Source organism: Pleurodeles waltl, chromosome 3_1 (assembly GCF_031143425.1).
Source record: "Pleurodeles waltl isolate 20211129_DDA chromosome 3_1, aPleWal1.hap1.20221129, whole genome shotgun sequence".
NCBI lineage: Eukaryota > Metazoa > Chordata > Amphibia > Caudata > Salamandridae > Pleurodeles > Pleurodeles waltl.
The window spans coordinates 674,555,118-674,580,361 of record NC_090440.1 but is presented as its reverse complement, the minus strand read 5'-3'; the positions used below and the strand labels follow the sequence as shown (position 1 = coordinate 674,580,361).

The window sequence follows — 25,244 nt, the reverse complement described above, 5'->3', positions numbered from 1 at the left end:
CCCCAAAGGGATTGTAACAAAATATGAAGATGGTGATGACATCACCAAATGGTTCACAGCTTTTGAGAGGGCTTGTGTAACCAGAAAAGTGAACAGATCTCACTGGGGTGCTCTCCTTTGGGAAATGTTCACTGGAAAGTGTAGGGATAGACTCCTCACACTCTCTGGAAAAGATGCAGAATCTTATGACCTCATGAAGGGTACCCTGATTGAGGGCTTTGGATTCTCCACTGAGGAGTATAGAATTAGATTCAGGGGGGCTCAAAAATCCTCGAGCCAGACCTGGGTTGATTTTGTAGACTACTCAGTAAAAACACTGGATGGTTGGTTAACTGGAAATGAAGTGTGTGACTATGTTGGGCTTTATAATTTGTTTATGAAAGAACACATTTTAAGTAACTGCTTCAATGAAAAGTTGCATCAGTATCTGGTAGACCTAGGTCCAATTTCTCCCCAAGAATTGGGAAAGAAGGCAGACCACTGGGTCAAGACTAGGGTAACCAAAACTTCCACTGGGGGTGACCAAAAGAAAGGGGTTACAAAAACTCCCCAGGAGAAAGTGGGTGACACTAGAAACAAAGAAAAAGAGTCCTCTGTAGGCCCCCAAAAACCAGAACAGGTGGGTGGGCCCCAAGACACAACCCAAAACAAAGGTGGGTACCAGGGTAAGAACTGGGATGCCACTAAGGCATGGTGCCACAACTGTAAACAGTCTGGGCACCACACCAAGGACACTTCTTGTCCCAAAAACAAACCCCAGAACAAAATTCCAGGGGTAACCAGTGTAGCCATGGGAGATGACTCCTCAGATGAGGAGGTCTTCCTAGCCTTCAACTGGAAACAGGGCCCAACAGGTGAGTTGGAGATTCCAGAGGGAAGTAGACACTTCCACCACCTACTGGTGAATGGAATCCCAACCACTGCCCTGAGAGACACTTGTGCCAGTCACACTATTGTGCATGACAGGCTGGTGCTCTCAAACCAGTACATCCCAGGTGAGACTGCCAGGGTAAGAGTTAGCCTAGACAGGGTCACTAAGAGGCCTGTGGCTTTAGTGCCCATAGAAGTGGGTGGCACTCTTAGCTGGAGAAGGGTAGTAGTCAGTACAGACCTCCCCCTTGATTGTCTCCTTGGAAATGACTACCCAGAGGTTAGTCAGAGCCCAAGAGAGAACCTGGTCCAGTGCCAGTCCTCTCCCAAGGATTCTGGAAGTCCTGCCTCTGCAGTAAATGCAAGCAGGCCCCAGAAGAAGAAGAAAAGAAAACAGAGTAGGAAGGGTGGACAACCTTTAGCCAAGGTTACAGCAAGCCAAGGAGATTCTGCTCCAGTAGGGGAGAACTCCAAAAATGGCCCTGATAAAGTCCAACCTGACCCACAAGAAGTCCTGGCTAGTCAGGCAACTGTTAAACCTGAGTGGGTGGCTCCTCAGCTAACAGAAGAAAGAGTGGAAGAAGGGTGTTTACTACAAGATGTGGTAACCCCCCACTCCAATACAGCAGACAGGCAACCTGAACCCAAAGAAGCCTGTAACTTAGCCCCTTCCCTTTTAGGTGAAGAGCTAAAGGTGTGGTTCTGGGCACTGACAGCTGTCAGTGGCCTCTGCTGGGTGTTAGCCTTTATGGCTGCACTATCCTTAGCATGGTGGTCTGACCCCATGCCAAATGGCAAGTTAGGCCCCCTGACCCTATTGGTCATGGTGGGGTTACTCCAGCTCTGGGTAACCTCTCTGGGTAAGCTAGGGGTGACCCTGGCCAAGATAAGGTTAGCAGAGGTGGACACCTCTAAGACCAAAATAGAAAGAATGGGTGGAGACATTGAAGAGGCAGACAAGAGGCAATTCAGACTAGGTCCTATCACTGTGGAAGTGGGTCAGTTCCCCAAAGGGAATGACCTGAACAGAAGGATGTAAGGCAGAGTAGGCCCTGCAACTAACCAGCCTATTTCTCCTACTCTTCCTCGCCTGACAGACTAGGAAGACTCTCCCAGCTTGGGCTGAGTCTCCTGGCCTGTAGGCTGGGGGGGCTTGTGTAAAGAAATGGCTCCCTGTTGCAGTTACCCCCCACTTTTTGCCTGATACTGATGCTGACTTGACTGAGAAGTGTGCTGGGACCCTGCTAACCAGGCCCCAGCACCAGTGTTCCTTCACCTAAAATGTACCATTGTATCCACAATTGGCACACCCTGGCATTCAGATAAGTCCCTTGTAACTGGTACTTCTAGTACCAAGGGCCCTGATGCCAAGAAAGGTCTCTAAGGGCTGCAGCATGTCTTATGCCACCCTAGAGACCCCTCACTCAGCACAGACACACTGCTTACAAGCCTGTGTGTGCTAGTGAGAACAAAATGAGTAAGTCGACATGGCACTCCCCTCAGGGTGCCATGCCAGCCTCTCACTGCCTATGCAGTATAGGTAAGACACCCCTCTAGCAGGCCTTACAGCCCTAAGGCAGGGTGCACTATACCATAGGTGAGGGTACCAGTGCATGAGCACTGTGCCCCTACAGTGTCTACACAAAACCTTAGACATTGTAAGTGCAGGGTAGCCATAAGAGTATATGGTCTGGGAGTCTGTTTTACACGAACTCCACAGCACCATAATGGCTACACTGAAAACTGGGAAGTTTGGTATCAAACTTCTCAGCACAATAAATGCACACTGATGCCAGTGTACATTTTATTGTAAAATACACCACAGAGGGCACCTTAGAAGTGCCCCCTGAAACTTAACCAACTATCTGTGTAGGCTGACTGGTTCCAGCAGCCTGCCACACTAGAGACATGTTGCTGGCCCCCTGGGGAGAGTGCCTTTGTCACTCTGAGGCCAGTAACAAAGCCTGCACTGGGTGGAGATGCTAACACCTCCCCCAGGCAGGAGCTGTGACACCTGGCGGTGAGCCTCAAAGGCTCACCCCTTTGTCACAGCCCAGCAGGGCACTCCAGCTTAGTGGAGTTGCCCGCCCCCTCCGGCCACGGCCCCCACTTTTGGCGGCAAGGCTGGAGGGAACAAAGAAAGCAACAAGGAGGAGTCACTGGCCAGTCAGGACAGCCCCTAGGGTGTCCTGAGCTGAAGTGACTCCATCTTTTAGAAATCCTCCATCTTGCAGATGGAGGATTCCCCCAATAGGGTTAGGATTGTGACCCCCTCCCCTTGGGAGGAGGCACAAAGAGGGTGTACCCACCCTCAGGGCTAGTAGCCATTGGCTACTAACCCCCCAGACCTAAACACGCCCTTAAATTTAGTATTTAAGGGCTACCCTGAACCCTAGAAAATTAGATTCCTGCAACTACAAGAAGAAGGACTGCCCAGCTGAAAACCCCTGCAGCGGAAGACCAGAAGACGACAACTGCCTTGGCTCCAGAAACTCACCGGCCTGTCTCCTGCCTTCCAAAGATCCTGCTCCAGCGACGCCTTCCAAAGGGACCAGCGACCTCGACATCCTCTGAGGACTGCCCCTGCTTCGAAAAGACAAGAAACTCCCGAGGACAGCGGACCTGCTCCAAGAAAAGCTGCAACTTTGTTTCCAGCAGCTTTAAAGAACCCTGCAAGCTCCCCGCAAGAAGCGTGAGACTTGCAACACTGCACCCGGCGACCCCGACTCGGCTGGTGGAGATCCGACACCTCAGGAGGGACCCCAGGACTACTCTGATACTGTGAGTACCAAAACCTGTCCCCCCTGAGCCCCCACAGCGCCGCCTGCAGAGGGAATCCCGAGGCTTCCCCTGACCGCGACTCTTTGAACCTAAAGTCCCGACGCCTGGGAGAGACCCTGCACCCGCAGCCCCCAGGACCTGAAGGACCGGACTTTCACTGGAGAAGTGACCCCCAGGAGTCCCTCTCCCTTGTCCAAGTGGAGGTTTCCCCGAGGAATCCCCCCCTTGCCTGCCTGCAGCGCTGAAGAGATCCCGAGATCTCTCATAGACTAACATTGCGAACCCGACGCTTGTTTCTACACTGCACCCGGCCGCCCCCGCGCCGCTGAGGGTGAAATTTCTGTGTGGGCTTGTGTCCCCCCCGGTGCCCTACAAAACCCCCCTGGTCTGCCCTCCGAAGACGCGGGTACTTACCTGCAAGCAGACCGGAACCGGGGCACCCCCTTCTCTCCATTCTAGCCTATGCGTTTTGGGCACCACTTTGAACTCTGCACCTGACCGGCCCTGAGCTGCTGGTGTGGTGACTTTGGGGTTGCTCTGAACCCCCAACGGTGGGCTACCTTGGACCAAGAACTAAGCCCTGTAAGTGTCTTACTTACCTGGTTAACCTAACAAATACTTACCTCCCCTAGGAACTGTGAAAATTGCACTAAGTGTCCACTTTTAAAACAGCTATTTGTGAATAACTTGAAAAGTATACATGCAATTTTGATGATTTGAAGTTCCTAAAGTACTTACCTGCAATACCTTTCGAATGAGATATTACATGTAGAATTTGAACCTGTGGTTCTTAAAATAAACTAAGAAAATATATTTTTCTATACAAAAACCTATTGGCTGGATTTGTCTCTGAGTGTGTGTACCTCATTTATTGTCTATGTGTATGTACAACAAATGCTTAACACTACTCCTTGGATAAGCCTACTGCTCGACCACACTACCACAAAATAGAGCATTAGTATTATCTCTTTTTGCCACTATCTTACCTCTAAGGGGAACCCTTGGACTCTGTGCATACTATTCCTTACTTTGAAATAGTGCATACAGAGCCAACTTCCTACAACAAGGTTGAGAAATTCCTAATCTTTGGTCTTTTTTTAAGCCAGAAAACAAAGAAGGTAGTTTGAGTTGTTTACCCTTCACCAAGTGAAACAATCAGCACAGGGAGACCATTAAGGTCATACCTATAGTCAAATATATTGCAGGCAAGAATGGCGCCAACATACCTGGAAGACGTGCCTGACTTGGCCTCAATCCCACGCAAGCAGTCCTTCAACGACGACAGCAGAACACGGCAACGTGCATCATTTGCTACACGAGACTCTTTAATAACAGCAATAGCGGTATGTAGAGTCTTTGCTGCAGTACTGTACTGGCCTGTAAGAGTGGAAAACAAGATTAGGCTGCAGTAAGCAGAATATTTAAAAATAAATAAATCGACAGCAAAATTGCAGCAGTATTGCACTACCCTGTGAGAGGGAAAACAAGATGAGTAGGGTGTAGAAAGAAGGATATAAACTGTATTGAGAATGAAAGTGAGAGAAGCAGTATAAAAGAGACAAGTGGAACACAAGGAGGAAGAATGAGATGATATAATGGGAGAATGTAGCCATGAGAAAGTGAGACAATTGAACATAAGAGGAAGCCAAGGACACGAGATGCAAAGAATGATGAACAGGGAACGCTTAAGTAAAGGAATGGACAAAGGAGACTTATCAAGCAAGGGATGGCAGATACAGGGCAGGAAACCATTCCAGCATGTAACATGCAGGGGGATAAGGATTCCCAAGGGCAAACAATTCACCGAAGACGGCATGAGGCCCACATTCCTTAGTCAATCAAAAAAGAAAAGACATGACAAATGCATCAATTTAAAAAATATATATATATTTTAAAAGACCTCAAGAAACAACCATCGTGCATGTTCGAAAGTAAACAAGCATCTACGAAGACCCTAAAAGTTGCAAATGAAGTATAATATGTTCAAGGTCATCAGGCACTTGATAGCCTCTCCTTGAGGGACAGGGTGCAAGCAGCCTTTGACCTCTGTAACTGGGTCCCCAAAAAAGGTCAGTATCGGTCAACCCCATTACACTGCTCTCTAGTGACTGACACACAAGGATGGGTCAGGCGTGTATGGAGGGAAGGAAGACAAATGCTCATGCACAGAGCAAAATCATGCATCTTCAAGCAAAGGTTATTAAAATAAACACAAACCTGCACCTCGTCAGCTTGTATGATATAAGTGCATGTGCCTTTCGGAATTCAAGTCACATTTGTATTATCTTAGGCAGTTAAAACCCATGGTTCACCAAGGCAACCCCTCCTACCCTTGCCATTAAGGCTGGTTAATGTCACAATCAACGTTTCTTCTGTTAAATGACTCCCCTTTTAGATGCCCGAAAATACTAGACTTCAACAAATCACTGGGAAGCTGGCTAATGAAACAAGTATTTTGTGAACAGGTGAGGAAGGCTTGACTACACATCACTGCGAGTGATAGTTGTCCGCAACAGATGATCTTAAATTATGTCAATCTCTATAACTAGCTATGCCAACCGAAGGTGAAGTGAAAGCAGCAATGGGTCCCCAGAGAGAGGACTAAATTCTACAATAGCTCAACTACTACCTGCAGTGCTAAATTTGAGACAGTGGTTGGCTGTGTGGCCCGCATGCTTTAATTATTGGAGACCAACACTTATTTTTCTTCATGATACTTTGACCCACAGCGAGAGAAAAAAAATACAAAAGGGAGAAAGATGGAAAACCATGGAAAAGAAAGCAAGCAGAGGTTAAAAAAAAAAAGCCCGGAAAGAATTAGCTAAAAGGACTAGCTGTTGACAGATGAAAGAAGCATAAGGTGGGATCGAAAATGTTATAGCATTCGTGAACAAGAATTCTCAATTCTATTAAGGACACGAGGTGAAGATTTTGCATTCTCCTCTTTGCTTCATTTTAAAAGCAGCCATGCAAACAAACACAGTAATCACAGAGCTAAAGAAAAATTATACACCCCAGATTTTTAACATAAACTACATATATCACAGTAGAATGTGCAATATCAAATCAGCACTCATTTAAACTCATAAACAGGGTGAACAGTATTAACTCAGACTTCTGCTGCAAGAAATTCCTTTCTTGGTATCCAAATTCCTAGTTTCACTTTTGTTTTTGATCCGAAACTTAAAACCAAGAACTTAAATGTCCGTGCTGTAAAATTACATTTACATACAAGTGATAGAATTTAAGGTATACATTGTAAGGAAATGCCTCCTTGGCATGGTTACCCCCTGACTTTTTGCCTTTGCTGATGCTATGTTTACAATTGAAAGTGTGCCGAGGCCTGCTAACCAGGCCCCAGCACCAGTGTTCTTTCCCTAACCTGTACTTTTGTATCCACAATTTGCAGACCCTGGCATCCAGATAAGTCCCTTGTAACTGGTACTTCTAGTACCAAGGGCCCTGATGCCAAGGAAGGTCTCTAAGGGCTGCAGCATGTCTTATGCCACCCTGGAGACCTCTCACTCAGCACAGACACACTGCTTGCCAGCTTGTGTGTGCTAGTGAGAACAAAACGAGTAAGTCGACATGGCACTCCCCTCAGGGTGCCATGCCAGCCTCTCACTGCCTATGCAAGTATAGGTCAGTCACCCCTCTAGCAGGCCTTACAGCCCTAAGGCAGGGTGCACTATACCATAGGTGAGGGTACCAGTGCATGAGCATGGTACCCCTACAGTGTCTAAACAAAACCTTAGACATTGTAAGTGCAGGGTAGCCATAAGAGTATATGGTCTGGGAGTCTGTTTTGCACGAACTCCACAGCACCATAATGGCTACACTGAAAACTGAGAAGTTTGGTATCAAACTTCTCAGCACAATAAATGCACACTGATGCCAGTGTACATTTTATTACAAAATACACCCCAGAGGGCACCTTAGAGGTGCCCCCTGAAACTTAACCGACTGTCTGTGTAGGCTGACTAGTTCCAGCAGCCTGCCACACTAGAGACATGTTGCTGGCCCCATGGGGAGAGTGCCTTTGTCACTCTGAGGCCAGTAACAAAGCCTGCACTGGGTGGAGATGCTAACACCTCCCCCAGGCAGGAGCTGTAACACCTGGCGGTGAGCCTCAGTCACAGCCCAGCAGGGCACTCCAGCTTAGTGGAGTTGCCCGCCCCCTCCGGCCACGGCCCCCACTTTTGGCGGCAAGGCTGGAGGGAACAAAGAAAGCAACAAGGAGGAGTCACTGGCCAGTCAGGACAGCCCCTAAGGTGTCCTGAGCTGAGGTGACTAACTTTTAGAAATCCTCCATCTTGCAGATGGAGGATTCCCCCAATAGGGTTAGGATTGTGACCCCCTACCCTTGGGAGGAGGCACAAAGAGGGTGTACCCACCCTCAGGGCTAGTAGCCATTGGCTACTAACCCCCCAGACCTAAACACGCCCTTAAATTTAGTATTTAAGGGCTACCCTGAACCCTAGAAAACTAGATTCCTGCAACAACAAGAAGAAGGACTGCCTAGCTGAAGACCCCTGCAGAGGAAGACCAGAAGACAACAACTGCCTTGGCTCCAGAAACTCACCGGCCTGTCTCCTGCCTTCCAAAGAACTCTGCTCCAGCGACGCCTTCCAAAGGGACCAGCGACCTCTGAATCCTCTGAGGACTGCCCTGCTTCGACGACGACAAGAAACTCCCGAGGACAGCGGACCTGCTCCAAAAAGACTGCAACTTTATCCAAAGGAGCAGCTTTAAAGAACCCTGCAATCTCCCCGCAAGAAGCGTGAGACTTGCAACACTGCACCCGGCGACCCCGACTCGGCTGGTGGAGAACCAACACCTCAGGGAGGACCCCCGGACTACTCTACGACTGTGAGTACCAAAACCTGTCCCCCCTGAGCCCCCACAGCGCCGCCTGCAGAGGGAATCCCGAGGCTTCCCCTGACCGCGACTCTCTGAAACCTAAGTCCCGACGCCTGGAAAAGACCCTGCACCCGCAGCCCCCAGGACCTGAAGGACCGGACTTTCACTGCAGAAGTGACCCCCAGGAGTCCCTCTCCCTTGCCCAAGTGGAGGTTTCCCCGAGGAAGCCCCCCCTTGCCTGCCTGCAGCGCTGAAGAGATCCCTTGATCTCTCATTGACTTCCATTGCGAACCCGACGCTTGTTCTAACACTGCACCCGGCCGCCCCCGCGCCGCTGAGGGTGAAATTTCTGTGTGGGCTTGTGTCCCCCCCGGTGCCCTACAAAACCCCTCTGGTCTGCCCTCCGAAGACGCGGGTACTTACCTGCTGGCAGACTGGAACCGGGGCACCCCCTTCTCTCCATTGAAGCCTATGTGTTTTGGGCACCTCTTTGACCTTTGCACCTGACCGGCCCTGAGCTGCTGGTGTGGTAACTTTGGGGTTGCTCTGAACCCCCAACGGTGGGCTACCTTGGACCAAGAACTGAACCCTGTAAGTGTCTTACTTACCTGGTAAAACTAACAAAAACTTACCTCCCCCAGGAACTGTGAAAATTGCACTAAGTGTCCACTTTTAAAATAGCTATTTGTGAATAACTTGAAAAGTATACATGCAATTGAAATGATTCAAAGTTCCTAATGTACTTACCTGCAATACCTTTCAAACAAGATATTACATGTTAAATTTGAACCTGTGGTTCTTAAAATAAACTAAGAAAATATATTTTTCTATAACAAAACCTATTGGCTGGATTTGTCTCTGAGTGTGTGTACCTCATTTATTGTCTATGTGTATGTACAACAAATGCTTAACACTACTCCTTGGATAAGCCTACTGCTCGACCACACTACCACAAAATAGAGCATTAGTATTATCTATTTTTACCACTAGTTTACCTCTAAGGGGAACCCTTGGACTCTGTGCATGCTATTCCTTACTTTGAAATAGCACATACAGAGCCAACTTCCTACATACATCATCATCATAACAGAACATTAATTGTTTACAATTGATGGGTGGAATAATCTTCGCCTCCAAGTCCTGAATAGAACTGAAAATTATTCACAAATGCAAAAAAAGTTTAAATTCTATGACTGGACTGGAGGTTTCAGATTATGTAAGTTTAAAGCTTATCAACCACCAAACAAAAAGGATTACTTACTGCCTTATGGTGGAACTCTTTAAACATGGAACCGAACGACCAAATGGCAATGCAGACAATTTCCTCTAAGGGTCCCCCGTCAGCAAAAGACTTTGAAGCCAAGGCTCCTCAGACTTCTTGACTCCAAAAATTGAGATATAATCCCTTCAGTAGAAGAAAGCCATTTTACAGAATGTGTCAATGTAGAGCAAGATACCGGGTCATGTGGTTGCATCAAAGATATACTAGTGGACCAGAAGAGAGGGCTGTAACAAGTATTTACTCTTGTACAGAGTGACCCACACAGAGCTTTCTGAAAGTGCTGGAATTACTACCTGTCCAGTTACTGATTTTGTTCGTCTTGAGATCAGGAACATAACAATATCTGGGGTAAAAGATCACCTGACAGCCCTAAAATCTCAGACTCGTTTGCAAGAGACTAAACACAGTAAGAGAATCAATTTTGCAGAGTCTGGATAGAAGGGAATGATAAGCCCAGGAATGAAGAAACCCAAAGACTAAGGAAACTTCCCAAAGAGAAGAATACGTAGGTCGAGGTGGAGTGGTAAAGCGTACACCTCTGAGAAGCTTAGAACTAGGGAATGTTCTCCCACTGATCTGTCTGACATAGGAAGGTGACCAGCTAAAATTGCTAATCTGTACTAATCGATGAAGGCCTTGAAGGAAAGGCGATTCGAGACCAAGGTGGCCAAACAACTGATGGTATGGATCACATCTGCTGCCACAGGATCCAAACACCAGCTAGACATTTGTTTCCATGCTGCTTGATAACGCTTGTATGTGGAGTCTGCCCAGGTTTTGTCAATGAGGTTGAGAGCCTGTTCCGAAAGTCCCGGCACTTGCCAGTGTCTTCGGATAGTCTCCATGCTAGTAGCTTCAACTGCTTTGTCTTGACCAAGGCGTGTTGGCATCTGAGAGGGCCTGGGAGGAGAGTAGGGAACCAAGGAAGGAGGCGAGGGCAATTGCAAAAAAGTTCCAGTAAAGTCAGACACCAACTAAGGAGGCAAGATGTGGATTGATTCTTATGACTGCCACCTGACATGCAAGGCTGCTCTCTCAGCAGCAAATAGAATGGGATAAAAGGCATAGGTCAGCTTAGGCCTATTCTGCAAGAACAAATCCATCGCTAGAGGGTCCGGTCTCCAACTGAAGGATGGTAACTAGAAAACAGGTCCACCTGTCAGGGACCCCATCTCTTCATAATTCCCCCCCCCCGCACCCACACCCACACCCACACACAAAGCAACTGAACGTACTGGACTGCTGACAAGCTGTTCATTTTCAGCAAGATACAGCAATGTGCTTGATGAGAAAAGGAGCGAATAGCAAAAGACCCTGCTAACAACTCCAGACAGTTGATGTGTAAAAAGTTCTGATCTGGACCATCCTTCCTATGTTGACAAGTCGCTGCAGTGGCCACCCCAAACCTAATGGCTGGCATCGGATTCCACCACCATGCCTGGAACGAGACCAAAAATGGCTTCCCCATTCCAGGCATTCATGTGGTAGAGCCACCACTGCAGATCCTGACAAACTTCCTGGGTGCAAATAACCTGATCCAAATAAGATAATATTTTCTGTAAGGAAGCAATCATGAAGCGCTGCAAAACCTCATTGCGAAGTGGGCCCGGAAAGATCACCTGGATGAACAACGCTAGTAGCCACTAGTCCTGCTAGCCACCGAAGAACGGTTGTTGACTTTGCCAGAGACTTGTGGGTTTCCTTCTTTATTACTCTGTTCTTCTGGAATGGATGAGCAAATACGGTTAAGACAGAATAGATTGTAAAACCTAGAAAAAACATTTGTTGTGCGGGAAGGATGTCAGAATCTTAGTAGTAGATGACAAACCCTAGAGACTCCAACAGGGAACTTGTGAGGCTCAACTGAATCTTGAGCAGATTCAGATCATGAGGAAGTCATCCAAGTACTTGATCAATAGGATGTCTCTGGCTCTCAAGAATTCTACTACAGGTCTGAGAAGAATGGTAAATCACCAAGTGGCTGAGGACAGACCAAACAGCATCGCCAAAAATTCCTCTATATAATGTTGCCACTGAAACTGTAAGAAGCAACAATGCGGAAGGAAGATTCTCACTGTCAAATAGGTGACTTTCAGGTCAAAGGAGACCATTTAGTTGCCCTCTTAGGAGGTCTTGCAGCAAATGGATCCCCTTTATTTTGAAATGCTGGTAAAGGATCCAGGGGTTGATCTCCGAGTTTGATTACCAGTGGAAGTCACCGCCTTTCTTGTCCATACAGAAGATGTTACTTATTAATCCCGAGGGGTTAGGACTGTATGGAGCTATGACCTTTTCTGTAGGACAGAAGATAATTCCTGGTCTATGAAATGTATTCTGTAAGACTGAGTGTGAAGATGGTGAAGTCTGAACAGGAGAGGCATAACATTCCAGCTGAAATCCTTGAATTGTTTCAACAACCAACACATCTTCGGTTATGGAGCCCTAATTGTGTAGAGAAAGAAAATCGGATCCTGCCCCCTAACCTTGCATAAAAAAAAAAAAAAAAAAAAAAAAGGGACTTGCTTTATAAAGAAAGAGGTATTAGTATCTGCTCCTCTGAAATTTCCGTGATTTAATCAGCCACTGGAGCTTCTAGCTTGAGAAGGGACAAAGTGGTCCCCCTTTGATAATCGGTCTATCCTGAGAACCTTTTTTGGTCTGGCCACAAAATGAGGAGCCTTGATATTGGAAGCAGCTGAGCAGAGTCCCTGGCCTCGTCCAGCCCTGGTACAAAGGTGGGACTGAAAAACATTTTTTAGGGCTGATTGGGCCTTATCTAATAAGGTGAAGGTATTCACAAATGTTACTACCGCCTTCACACAAAAAAAGCTCCAAACACGGCTGAATAGCAATCTTCGTTAGTAGTTAACTCAGACCGTTTGGGATCTATTCTGAAAAGAATAGAACATCAGTGCTCCGATAGCAAAGGGCAATTGGCATCGTCTAATAAGCAGAAGGCTTGCTGGACCCAGCCACCAGAATGTCAGGCTCAGTGGTGCTGCCCTGGTCTTTTGCCATGTCCAAAACATTTTGTGAAGGGCCATAAATATCTATATGCTTGTGCTGACAAGCTGAGGGGGATCAATCCATTCCTTTTTAGGTCCCTTAAATTTCCCCCATGAAGGTGGATAACTTAAGATCAATGTCTGGGGTCACAGCTACCTTGCCCTCAAAAGAAGGTATGGGGAAATCTGCACAAAGGCAGTTTCTAACTTCTATGGGGAAAGATTTTTGAAGTCTGCTTTGGCCCATAGGGCACGGCATCCACTCAAATGAATGGGGATGGACAAACTCATCGGAATCAAAAGTATCCCGCCAAATGTGCGTTGAGATAAGGAGCATGAGGGACCCTCACTGGAATTATGATGTTCCAGACACCTCTGTTTGGGGATTTGTATCCAAGACCTAGTGTAGTCTTCATCAGAGGCAACTGTATTCCCTTCCAGGTATTCAAAATCCTGAAAAGAGGCTATGCTCTCTGGGGTCTCGTCTTCACACCCTTTCTCTGGAAAGTGAGACATTGAATGCAGGTAGGCCTTTTTTCACTGTTGTAGGACTTCTGTTTTGGGTGTACCTATGTTCTGAGACGCCCTTTGATCTGGGAGACTAGAGGCACCTTGAGGTGCTGAGCGAGGCATGCCTTCAAAAGAAAAATGATCGGAGCTTTTCAGCTAGTGGGTCCAAAGATTTAGTTATAGGCCTTTAGAGGCATGTCTGCATTGCTTGAGACACTGCCTCTTTATCGAGGATAAAGTCTGCAATGCTCCCCTCTACAGGTAGATCAGAGGGGTTGGATTGAGACTGAGTAGCTAATATAAACATAATCACTTAAGTACCCACAAATAAACTGCTTTTTCGGGCTGCTCCCACTACCACCGAATCAGGAGTTAATTGTTGTGTGATATATACAGGGTCAGTTGGGGGAGGTTTATATTTCTTCTCCACCCTAGGCATGATGGCTCTGCCTTTTACTGGGTCCTGAAACACTTGTTTGGCGTGTTTTAACATGCCTGGCCGCATTGGCAGCGTCGCTGGAGCAGTGTCTTTAGAAGTGGGGAGACAGGCCGGTAGAGCTGGGGCCAAAGCAGTTGGTGTCTCCGTCTTCTCTGCAGGGTTTTTAAGCTTAGCAATCCTCTTCTTCTTAGGTTGCAGGAATCTGAGTTCCTAGGTTCTGGGGAGCCCCTAAATACTGCCTTTAGGGGGGTGTTTAGGTCTGGGGGGTTAGTAGCCAATGGCTACTAGCCCTGAGGGTGGCTACACCCTCTTTGTGCCTCCTCCCTGAGGGGAGGGGGGCACATCCCTAATCCTATTGGGGGAATCCTCCATCTGCAAGATGGAGGATTTCTAAAAAGGTAGAGCCACCTCAGCTCAGGACACCTTAGGGGCTGTCCTGACTGGCCAGTGACTCCTCCTTGTTTTTCTCATTATCTCCTCCGGCCTTGCCGCCAAAAGTGGGGCAGTGTCCGGAGGGGGCGGGCAACTCCACTAGCTGGAGTGCCCTGGGGTGCTGTAACAAAGGGGGTGAGCCTTTGAGGCTCACCGCCAGGTGTTACAGTTCCTGCAGGGGGAGGTGTGAAGCATCTCCACCCAGTACAGGCTTTGTTACTGTGGCCAGCAACATGTCTGGAGTGTGGCAGGCTGCTAAAACCAGTCAGCCTACACGGGTAGTTGGTTAAGGTTTCAGGGGGCACCTCTAAGGTGCCCTCTGGGGTGTATGTTACAATAAAATGTACACTGGCATCAGTGTGCATTTATTGTGCTGAGAAGTTTGATACCAAACTTCACAGTTTTCAGTGTAGCCATTATGGTGCTGTGGAGTTCGTGCATGACAGACTCCCAGACTATATACTCTTATGGCTACCCTGCACTTACAATGTCTAAGGTTTTGCTTAGACACCGTAGGGGCATAGTGCTCATGCACTTATGCCCTCACCTATGGTATAGTGCACCCTGCCTTAGGGCTGTAAGGCCTGCTAGAGGGGTGACTGATCTATACTTCATAGGCAGTGTGAAGTTGGCATGGCATCCTGAGGGGAGTGCCATGTCGACTTACTCGTTTTGTCCTCACCAGCACACACAAGCTGGCAAGCAGTGTGTCTGTACTGAGTGAGGGGTCCCAAGGGTGGCATAAGATATGCTGCAGCCCTTAGAGACCTTCCCTGGCATCAGGGCCCTTGGTACCAGGGGTACCAGTTACAACCTGCAACCTAAGAAGAAGACTGCTGAGCTGAAAAACCCTGCAGAGAAGACGGAGACACCAACTGCTTTGGCCCCAGCACTACCAGCCTGTCTCCCCCCCTTCTGAAGAAACTGCTCCAGCGACGCTTTCCCCAGGACCAGCGACCTCTGAATCCTCAGAGGACTGCCCTGCTCTAAAAGGACCAAGAAACTCCAGAGAACAGCGGCCCTGTTGACCCAAGTCTGCAACTTTGTTTCCAAAGAAGCAATTTCAAGGCAACTGCGTTTCCCGCCAGAAGCGTGAGACTTGCAACTCTGCACCCGACGCCCCCGGCTCGACTTGTGGAGAACAAACACTTCAGGGAGGACTCCCCAGCGACTACGAGACCGTGAGTAGCCAGAGTTGCCCCCCTGAGCCCCGACAGTGACGCCTGCAGAGGGAATCCCGAGGCTCCCCCTGACCGCGACTGCCTGACTCCCCGATCCCGACGCCTGGAAAAGACCCTGCACCCGCAGCCCCCAGGACCTGAAAGATCGGAACTCTAGTGCAGGAGTGACCCCCAGGAGGCCCTCTCCCTTGCAAAGGTGGTGGCTACCCCGAGGAGCCCCCCCACACCCGCCCCCCCGGCCTGCATCGCTGAAGAGACCCCTTGGTCTCCCATTGATTTACATTGAAAACCCGACGTGTGTTTGCACACTGCACCCGACTGCCCCAGTGCTGCTGAGGGTGTACTTTCTGTGCTAACTTGTGTCCCCCCCGGTGCCCTACAAAACCCCCCTGGTCTGCCCTCCGAAGATGCGGGTACTTACCTGCTGGCAGACTGGAACAGGGGCACCCCCTTCTCCATTGAAGCCTATGCGTTTTGGGCACCACTTTGAACTCTGCACCTGACCGGCCCTGAGCTGCTGGTGTGGTAACTTTGGGGTTGCTCTGAACCCCCAACGGTGGGCTACCTTGGACCCAAACTTGAACCCCGTAGGTGGTTCACTTACCTGCAAGAACTAACAATTACTTACCTCCCCTAGGAACTGTGAAAATTGCAGTGTCTAGTTTTAAAATAGCTATATGTGTTTTATTTGAAAAGTATATATGCTATTGTGATTATTCAAAGTTCCTAAAGTACTTACCTGCAATACCTTTCATGCAAAGTATTACATGTAGAATTTGAACCTGTGGTTCTTAAAATAAACTAAGAAAAGATAATTTTCTATACAAAAACCTATTGGCCTGGAATTGTCTCTCAGTGTGTGTTCCTCATTTATTGCTTGTGTATATACAACAAATGCTTAACACTACTCCTTTGATAAGCCTACTGCTCGACCACACTACCACAAAATAGAGCATTAGAATTATCTCTTTTTGCCACTATCTTACCTCTAAGGGGAACACTTGGACTCTGTGCGTACTATTCCTTACTTTGAAATAGTGCATATAGAGCCAACTTCCTACATTGGTGGATCAGCGGTGGGGTAGAAGACTTTGCATTTGCTGGACTACTCAGCCAATACCTGATCACACAACTAAATTCCAAAAATTGTCATTAGAAACAGATTTTTGCAATTTGAGCTATTTTTCTAAATTTTCAAAAGCCCTGCTAGGGCCTTGTGTTAGTCCCTGTTAGCATTTATTTTAGAGTTTAAAAGTTTTGTGAAAGTTTGAATTAGATTCAAGAACTAGTTTTAGTTTCTTAAAAAGTATTCCAACTTTTAGAAACATAATGTCTAGTGCAGATGTGAATATGGAGGAACTCGACCTCACACCTTACCTCCATCTTAAGATGAGGGAGCTAAAATCACTCTGCAAACTAAAGAAAATCACAATTGGCTCAAGACCCTCCAAACAACAGCAGAGTTTGAAAAAGCCAACCCCTCTGAGGATGACAACCCAGAGGATGATGATAGCGAACTGGAGGAGAATTCCCCCCCTCCAGTTTTACTTAGGGAGAACAGGCCCCTCAAGCCCTGTCTCCAAATATACTAGTCAGAGATGCTGCTTCCCTCACAGGAGGGGCCAGCACCTCTGAAATCACTGAGGATAGCCTCAGTGAAGAGGACCTCCTGTTAGCCAGGATGGCCAAAAGATTGGCTTTGGAAAAGCAGATCCTAGCCATAGAAAGGGAAAGACAAGAGATGGGCCTAGGTCCCATCAATGGTGGCAGCAACATAAATAGGGTCAGAGATTCTCCTGACATGTTGAACATCCCTAAAGGGATTGTAACTAAATATGAAGATGGTGATGACATCACCAAATGGTTCACAGCTTTTGAGAGGGCTTGTGTAACCAGAAAAGTAAGCAGATCTCACTGGGGTGCTCTCCTTTGGGAAATGTTCACTGGAAGGTGTAGGGATAGACTCCTCACACTCTCTGGAAAAGATGCAGAATCTTATGACCTCATGAAGGGAACCCTGATTGAGGGCTTTGGATTCTCCACTGAGGAGTATAGAATTAGATTCAGGGGGGCTAAAAAATCCTCGAGCCAGACCTGGGTTGATTTTGTGGACTACTCAATGAAAACACTGGATGGTTGGATTCAAGGCAGTGGTATAAGTGATTATGATGGGCTGTACAATTAATTTGTGAAAGAACACCTGTTAAGTAATTGTTTCAATGATAAACTGCAGCAGCATCTGGTAGACCTAGGACCAATTTCTCCCCAAGAATTGGGAAAGAAGGCGGACCATTGGGTCAAGACTAGGGTGACCAAGACTTCCACAGGGGGTGACCTAAAGAAAGGGGTCACAAAGCCTCCCAGGGGAAAGGTGTTGAGACATCCAAAAACAAAAATAGTAAAGAGTCTTCTACAGGCCCCCAAAAACCTGCACAGGAGGGTGGGCCCAGAGCCTCTTCACAAAACTATTTTGGGTACAAGGGTAAAAACTTTGATCCCAAAAAGGCCTGGTGTCGTAGCTGTAATCAGACTGGACACCAAACTGGTGACAAGGCCTGTCCCAAGAAAAGTACCACTTCCAACTCCACTAAAGCTAACACTGGAATGGCTAGTCTCCAAGTGGGATCAACAGTGTGCCCAGAGCAAATCAGGTGTCACACTGAAGCTACATTAGTCTCTGAGGGCGGGGTGGATTTAGCCACACTGGCTGCCTGGCCCCCTAACATGCAAAAATACAGGCAGCAGCTCTTAATTAATGGGACAAGTTTAGAAGGCCTGGGGATACAGGTGCCAGTGTCACCATGGTGACAGAGAAACTGGTTTCCCCTGGTCAATACCTGGCTGGACAAACTTATCCAGTCACCAATGCTGACAATCAAACTAAAGTACATCCCATGGCTATGGTAACTTTAGAATGGGGAGGGGTCAATGGCCTGAAACAGGTGGTGGTCTCCTCAAATATCCCAGTAGACTGTTTGCTTGGAAATGACCTGGAGTCCTCAGCATGGGCTGAGGTAGAACTGAAAACCTATGCAGCCATGCTGGGTATCCCTGAACTGGTGTGTGTCCAGGCAAGGCTCAGGGTGAAAAAGTAGAGCTGGAGCCTGGAAAAAGGGCGCAGCCTAACAAGAGGAAAGGAAAAACAACTGGGAAACCAGCTGCAACACAACAACAAAAAGAGAATCTCTCTTCTCAGGAAGAAGTTCTGCCCTCTGAGGGAACTGAGCCTATGGAGTTGGAACCTTATCAGGTTGAGCTCTTAGGCCCAGGGGGACCCTCAAGGGAACAGTTGTGTAAGGGGCAAGAAACCTGTTCCTCTCTTGCAGGCCTTAGGCAGCAAGCTGCTGAAGAGTCCAATGGCAAGAAAACTGGAACACATAGGGTCTATTGGGAAGATGGACTCCTTTACACTGAGGCAAGATATCCCAAACCTGGTGCCACTAGGAGAGTGGTAGTGCCTCAGGAGTTTAGGGAGTTCATACTGACCTTAGCCCATGATATTCCTCTTGCTGGGCATTTGGGACAAACCAAGACATGGGAGAGACTAGTCAACCACTTCTACTGGCCCAACATGTCCCAGAAAGTCAAGGAGTTTTGTGTCTCCTGTACCACCTGTCAAGCCAGTGGTAAGACAGGGGGGCACCCAAAGGCCCCCCCTCATTCCACTTCCAGTGGTGGGGGTCCCCTTTGAAAGAGTGGGTGTGGACATAGTGGGTCCACTTGAACCTCCCACAGCCTCAGGGAACATGTACATACTAGTAGTAGTGGATCATGCTACTAGATACCCTGAAGCTATTCCCCTTAGGTCGACTACTGCCCCTGCAGTAGCCAAGGCCCTCATAGGAAAACCCACTCTGGTAAAGATACCAAAGGAGGTGGTGTCTGACAGAGGTGGCAACTTCATGTCAGCATACCTGAAACACATGTGGAATGAGTGTGGAGTGACTTATAAATTCACTACACCCTATCATCCACAAACTAATGGCCTTGTTGAGAGATTCAACAAGACATTAAAAGGCATGATCATGGGGCTCCCAGAAAAACTCAAAAGGAGATGGGATGTCCTCTTGCCATGTCTGCTTTTCGCTTAGAGAGAGGTGCCTCAGAAGGGAGTAGGGTTCTCACCCTTTGAACTTCTGTTTGGCCACCCTGTAAGGGGACCACTAGCTCTTGTGAAACAAGGCTGGGAGAGACCTCTTCATGAGCCTAAACAAGACATAGTGGACTATGTACTTGGCATACGTTCAAGGATGGCAGAGTACATGGAAAAGGCAAGTAAAAACCTTGAGGCCAGCCAACAGCTCCAGAAGTTTTGGTATGACCAAAAGGCTGCAATGGTTGAATTTCAACCAGGGCAGAAAGTCTGGGTTCTGGAGCCTGTGGCTCCCAGGGCACTCCAGGACAAATGGAGTGGCCCTTACCCAGTGCTAGAGAAGAAGAGTCAGGTCACCTACCTGGTGGACCTAGGCACTAGCAGGAGCCCCAAGAGGGTGATCCACGTGAACCGCCTTAAGCTCTTCCATGATAGGGCTGATGTGAATCTGTTGATGGTAACAGATGAGGACCAGGAAGCTGAGAGTGAACCTCTCCCTGATCTCCTCTCATCAAACCCTAAGGATGGCTCAGCTGATGGAGTGATCTATTCAGACACTGTAGGAAGTTGGCTCTGTATGTGCTATTTCAAAGTAAGGAATAGCATGCACAGAGTCCAAGGGTTCCCCTTAGAGGTAAGATAGTGGCAAAAGGAGATAATACTAATGCTCTATTTTGTGGTAGTGTGGTCGAGCAGTAGGCTTATCAAAGGAGTAGTGTTAAGCATTTGTTGTACATACACACAGGCAATAAATGAGGCACACACACTCAGAGACAATTCCAGGCCAATAGGTTTTTGTATAGAAAATGATATTTTCTTAGTTTATTTTAAGAACCACAGGTTCAAATTTTACATGTAATATCTCAAATGAAAGGTAATGCAGGTAAGTACTTTAGGAACTTTGAATAATCACAATAGCATATATACTTTTCAAATAAAACACATATAGCTATTTTAAAACTAGACAGTGCAATTTTGACAGTTCCTAGGGGAGGTAAGTTATTGTTAGTTCTTGCAGGTAAGTAAACCACCTACGGGGTTCAAGTTTGGGTCCAAGGTAGCCCACCGTTGGGGGTTCAGAGCAACCCCAAAGTTACCACACAAGCAGCTCAGGGCCGGTCAGGTGCAGAGTTCAAAGTGGTGCCCAAAAAGCATAGGCTTCAATGGAGAAGGGGGTGCCTCGGTTCCAGTCTGCCAGCAGGTAAGTACCCGCGTCTGCGGCGTGCAGACCAGGGGGGTTTTGTAGAGCACCGGGGGGACACAAGGTAGCACAGAAAGTACACCCTCAGCAGCACGGGGGCGGCCAGGTGCAGTGTACAAACACACGTCGGGTTTTCAATTGGAATCAATGGGAGACCAAGGGGTCTCTTCAGCGATGCAGGCAGGCAAGGGGGGGGGCTCCTCGGGGTAGCCACCACCTGGGCAAGGGAGAGAGCCTCCTGGGGGTCACTCCTGCACTGGAGTTCTGATCTTTGAGGTCCTGGGGGCTGTGGGTGCAGAGTCTTTACCAGGCGTCGGGATGTGGGAAGCAGGCAGTCGCGGTCAGGGGAAGCCTCGGGATTCCCTCTGCAGGCGTCGCTGGGGGGCTCAGGGGGGCAACTCTGGCTACTCACAGTCTCGTAGTCGCCGGGGAGTCCTCCCTGAAGTGGTGTTTCTCCACAAGTCGAGCCGGGGGCGTCGGGTGCAGATTAGCAAGTCTCACGCTTCTAGCGAGAAACGCAGTTGTCTTGAAGTTGCTTCTTTGGAAACAACGTTGCAGTCTTGGGTGAACAGGGCCGCTGTTCTCGGGAGTTTCTTGGTCCTTCTAGAGCAGGGCAGTCCTCTGAGGATTCAGAGGTCGCTGGTCCTGGGGAGAGCGTCGCTGGAGCAGTTTTGTTCAGAAGGGGGGAGAGATGCCGGTAGAGCTGGGGCCAAAGCAGTTGGTGTCTCCGTCTTCTCTGCAGGGTTTTTCAGCTCAGCAGTCCTCTTCTTCTTAGGTTGCAGGAATCTGAGTTCCTAGGTTCAGGGGAGCCCCTAAATACAGAATGTAGGGGTGTGTTTAGGTCAGGGAGGGCAGTAGCCAATGGCTACTAGCCCTGAGGGTGGCTACACCCTCTTTGTGCCTCCTCCCAAGGGGAGGGGGTCACATTCCTATCCCTATTGGGGGGATCCTCCATCTGCAAGATGGAGGATTCCTAAAAGTCAGAGTCACTTCAGCTCAGGTTGCCTTAGGGGCTGTGCTGACTGGTCAGTGACTCCTCCTTGTTTTTCTCATTATCTCCTCCAGCCTTGCTGCCAAAAGTGGGGCCGTGGCCGGAGGGGGCGGGCAACTCCACTAGCTGGAATGCCCTGTGGTGCTGTAACCAAGGGGGTGAGCCTTTGAGGCTCACCGCCAGATGTTACAGCTCCTGCAAGGGGGAGGTGATAAGCATCTCCACCCAGTGCAGGCTTTGTTACTAGCCACAGAGTGACAAAGGCACTCTCCCCATGTGGCCAGCAACATGTCTCGAGTGTGGCAGGCTGCTAGAACCAGTCAGCCTACACAGGTAGTTGGTTAAAGTTTCAGGGGGCACCTCTAAGGTGCCCTCTGGGGTGTATTTTACAATAAAATGTACACTGGCATCAGTGTGCATTTATTGTGCTGAGAAGTTTGATACCAAACTTCCCAGTTTTCAGTCTAGCCATTATGGTGCTGTGGAGTTCGTGTTTGACAGACTCCCAGACCATATACTCTTATGGCTACCCTGCACTTACAATGTCTAAGGTTTTGCTTAGACACTGTAGGGGCACAGTGCTCATGCACTGGTGCCCTCACCAATGGTATAGTGCACCCTGCCTTAGGGCTGTAAGGCCTGCTAGAGGGGTGACTTATCTATACTGCATAGGCAGTGTGAGGTTGGCATGGCACCCTGAGGGGAGTGCCATGTCGACTTACTCGTTTTGTCCTCACTGGCACACACAAGCTGGCAAGCAGTGTGTCTGTGCTGAGTGAGGGGTCCTCAGGGTGGCATAAGATATGCTGCAGCCCTTAGAGACCCTCCCTGGCATCAGGGCCCTGGGTACCAGTTACAAGGGACTTACCTGGCTGCCAGGGTGTGTCAATTGTGTAAACAAAAGTACAGGTTAGGGAAAGAACACTGGTGCTGGGGCCTGGTTAGCAGGCCTCAGCACACTTTCAAATCAAAACTTAGCATCAGCAAAGGCAAAAAGTCAGGGGGTAACCATGCCAAGGAGGCATTTCCTTACACACACCCTCTCTGACCAACAGCAATCTGATTGTAGGAAGGTCCTGCAACAGTTTGCTGAGCTATTTTCCCTAACCCCTGGTCAGACACACCTGTGTACCCATGATGTGGACACAGGAGACAGCATGCCTGTCAAAAACAAAATTTTCAGACAGTCTGACCAAGTTAAGGAAAGCATCAAGGTGGAAGTCCACAAGATGCTGGAATTGGGAGTCATTGAGCACTCTGACAGCCCCTGGGCTAGCCCAGTGGTCTTAGTCCCCAAACCTCACACCAAAGATGGAAAGAGAGAGATGAGGTTTTGTGTGGACTACAGAGGTCTTAATTCTGTCACCAAGACAGATGCCCATCCCATTCCAAGGGCTGATGAACTGATGGACAAATTAGGTGCTGCCAAATTCTTAAGTACCTTTGACTTAACAGCAGGGTACTGGAAAATCAAAATGGCACCTGGAGAAAAAGAAAAGACAGCATTCTCCACACCTGATGGGCATTATCAGTTTACTGTTATGCCCTTTAGTTTAAAGAATGCCCCTGCCACCTTCCAAAGTTTGGTGAATCAAGTCCTTGCTGGCTTGGAATCCTTTAGTGCAGCTTATCTTGATGATATTGCTGTCTTCAGCTCCAACTGGCAGGATCACCTGGTCCACCTGAAGAAGGTTTTGAAGGCTCTGCAATCGGCAGGCCTCGCTATCAAGGCATCCAAATGCCAGATAGGGCACGGAACTGTGGTTTACTTGGGACACCTTGTAGGTGGAGGCCAAGTTCAGCCACTCCAGCCTAAGATCCAGACTATTCTGGACTGGGCAGCTCCAAAAACCCAGACTCAAGTCAGGGCATTCCTTGGCTTGACTGGGTATTACAGGAGGTTTGTGAAGGGATATGGATCCATAGTGACAGCCCTCACAGAACTCACCTCCAAGAAAATGCCCAAGAAGGTAAACTGGACTGTAGAATGCCAACAGGCCTTTGACACCCTGAAACAAGCAATGTGCACAGCACCAGTTCTAAAAGCTCCAGATTACTCCAAGCAGTTCATTGAGCAGACAGATGCCTCTGAACATGGGATAGGGGCAGTTTTGTCCCAAACAAATGAAGATGGCCTTGACCAGCCTGTTGCTTTCATTAGCAGGAGGTTACTCCACAGGGAGCAGCGTTGGAGTGCCATTGAGAGGGAGGCCTTTGCTGTGGTTTGGTCCCTGAAGAAGCTGAGACCATACCTCTTTGGTACTCACTTTGTAGTTCAAACTGACCACAGACCTCTCAGATGGCTGATGCAAATGAAAGGTGAAAATCCAAAACTGTTGAGGTGGTCCATCTCCCTACCGGGAATGGACTTTATAGTGGAACACAGACCTGGGACTGCCCATACCAATGCAGATGGCCTTTCCAGGTTATTCCATTTAGAAAATGAAGACTCTCTTGGGAAAGGTTAGTCTCATCCTCTTTCGTTTGGGGGGGGGGGGGGGGGGGGGGGGGGGGGAAGAGGTGTAAGGAAATGCCTCCTTGGCATGGTTACCCCCTGACTTTTTGCCTTTGCTGATGCCATATTTTGATTTGAAGGTGTGCTGAGGCCTGCTAACCAGGCCCCAGCACCAGTGTTCTTTCCCTAACCTGTACTTTTGTTTACACAATTGGCACACCCTGGCATCCAGGTAAGCCCCTTGTAACTGGTACCCCTGGTACCAAGGGCCCTGATGCCAGGGAAGGTCTCTAAGGGCTGCAGCATATCTTATGCCACCCTGGGGACCCCTCACTCAGCACAGACACACTGCTTGCCAGCTTGTGTGTGCTGGTGAGGACATAACGAGTAAGTCGACATGGCACTCCCCTCAGGGTGCCATGCCAACCTCAGACTGCCTATGCAGTACAGATAAGTCACCCCTCTAGCAGGCCTTACAGCCCTAAGGCAGGGTGCACTATACCATAGGTGAGGGCACCAGTGCATGAGCACTGTGCCCCTACAGTGTCTAAGCAAAACCTTAGACATTGTAAGTGCAGGGTAGCCATAAGAGTATATGGTCTGGGAGTCTGTCAAACACGAACTCCACAGCACCATAATGGCTAGACTGAAAACTGGGAAGTTTGGTATCAAACTTCTCAGCACAATAAATGCACACTGATGCCAGTGTACATTTTATTGTAACATACACCCCAGAGGGCACCTTAGAGGTGCCCCCTAAAACCTTAACCAACTACCCGTGTAGGCTGACTGGTTTTAGCAGCCTGCCACACTCGAGACATGTTGCTGGCCACATGGGGAGAGTGCCTTTGTCACTCTGTGGCTACTAACAAAGCCTGCACTGGGTGGAGATGCTTATCACCTCCCCCCTGCAGGAGCTGTAACACCTGGCGGTGAGCCTCAAAGGCTCACCCCCTTTGTTACAGCACCACAGGGCATTCCAGCTAGTGGAGTTGCCCGCCCCCTCCGGCCACGGCCCCACTTTTGGCGGCAAGGCCGGAGGAGATAATGAGAAAAACAAGGAGGAGTCACTGGCCAGTCAGGACAGCCCCTAAGGCAACCTGAGCTGAAGTGACTGACTTTTAGGAATCCTCCATCTTGCAGA

At 48.5% G+C, this 25,244-nt stretch overlaps 1 protein-coding gene across 1 annotated transcript in view; it reads right to left on the bottom strand.

The window, feature by feature from the left end:
- Positions 1-25,244, bottom strand: part of CPSF7 (cleavage and polyadenylation specific factor 7) — a 175,517-nt gene that overhangs the window by 65,398 nt on the left and 84,875 nt on the right. Inside the window, exon 8 of the mRNA XM_069223252.1 lies at positions 4,878-5,028. Coding sequence (XP_069079353.1) covers positions 4,878-5,028 — 151 coding nt within the window. The remainder of the gene's footprint in view (positions 1-4,877; positions 5,029-25,244) is intronic.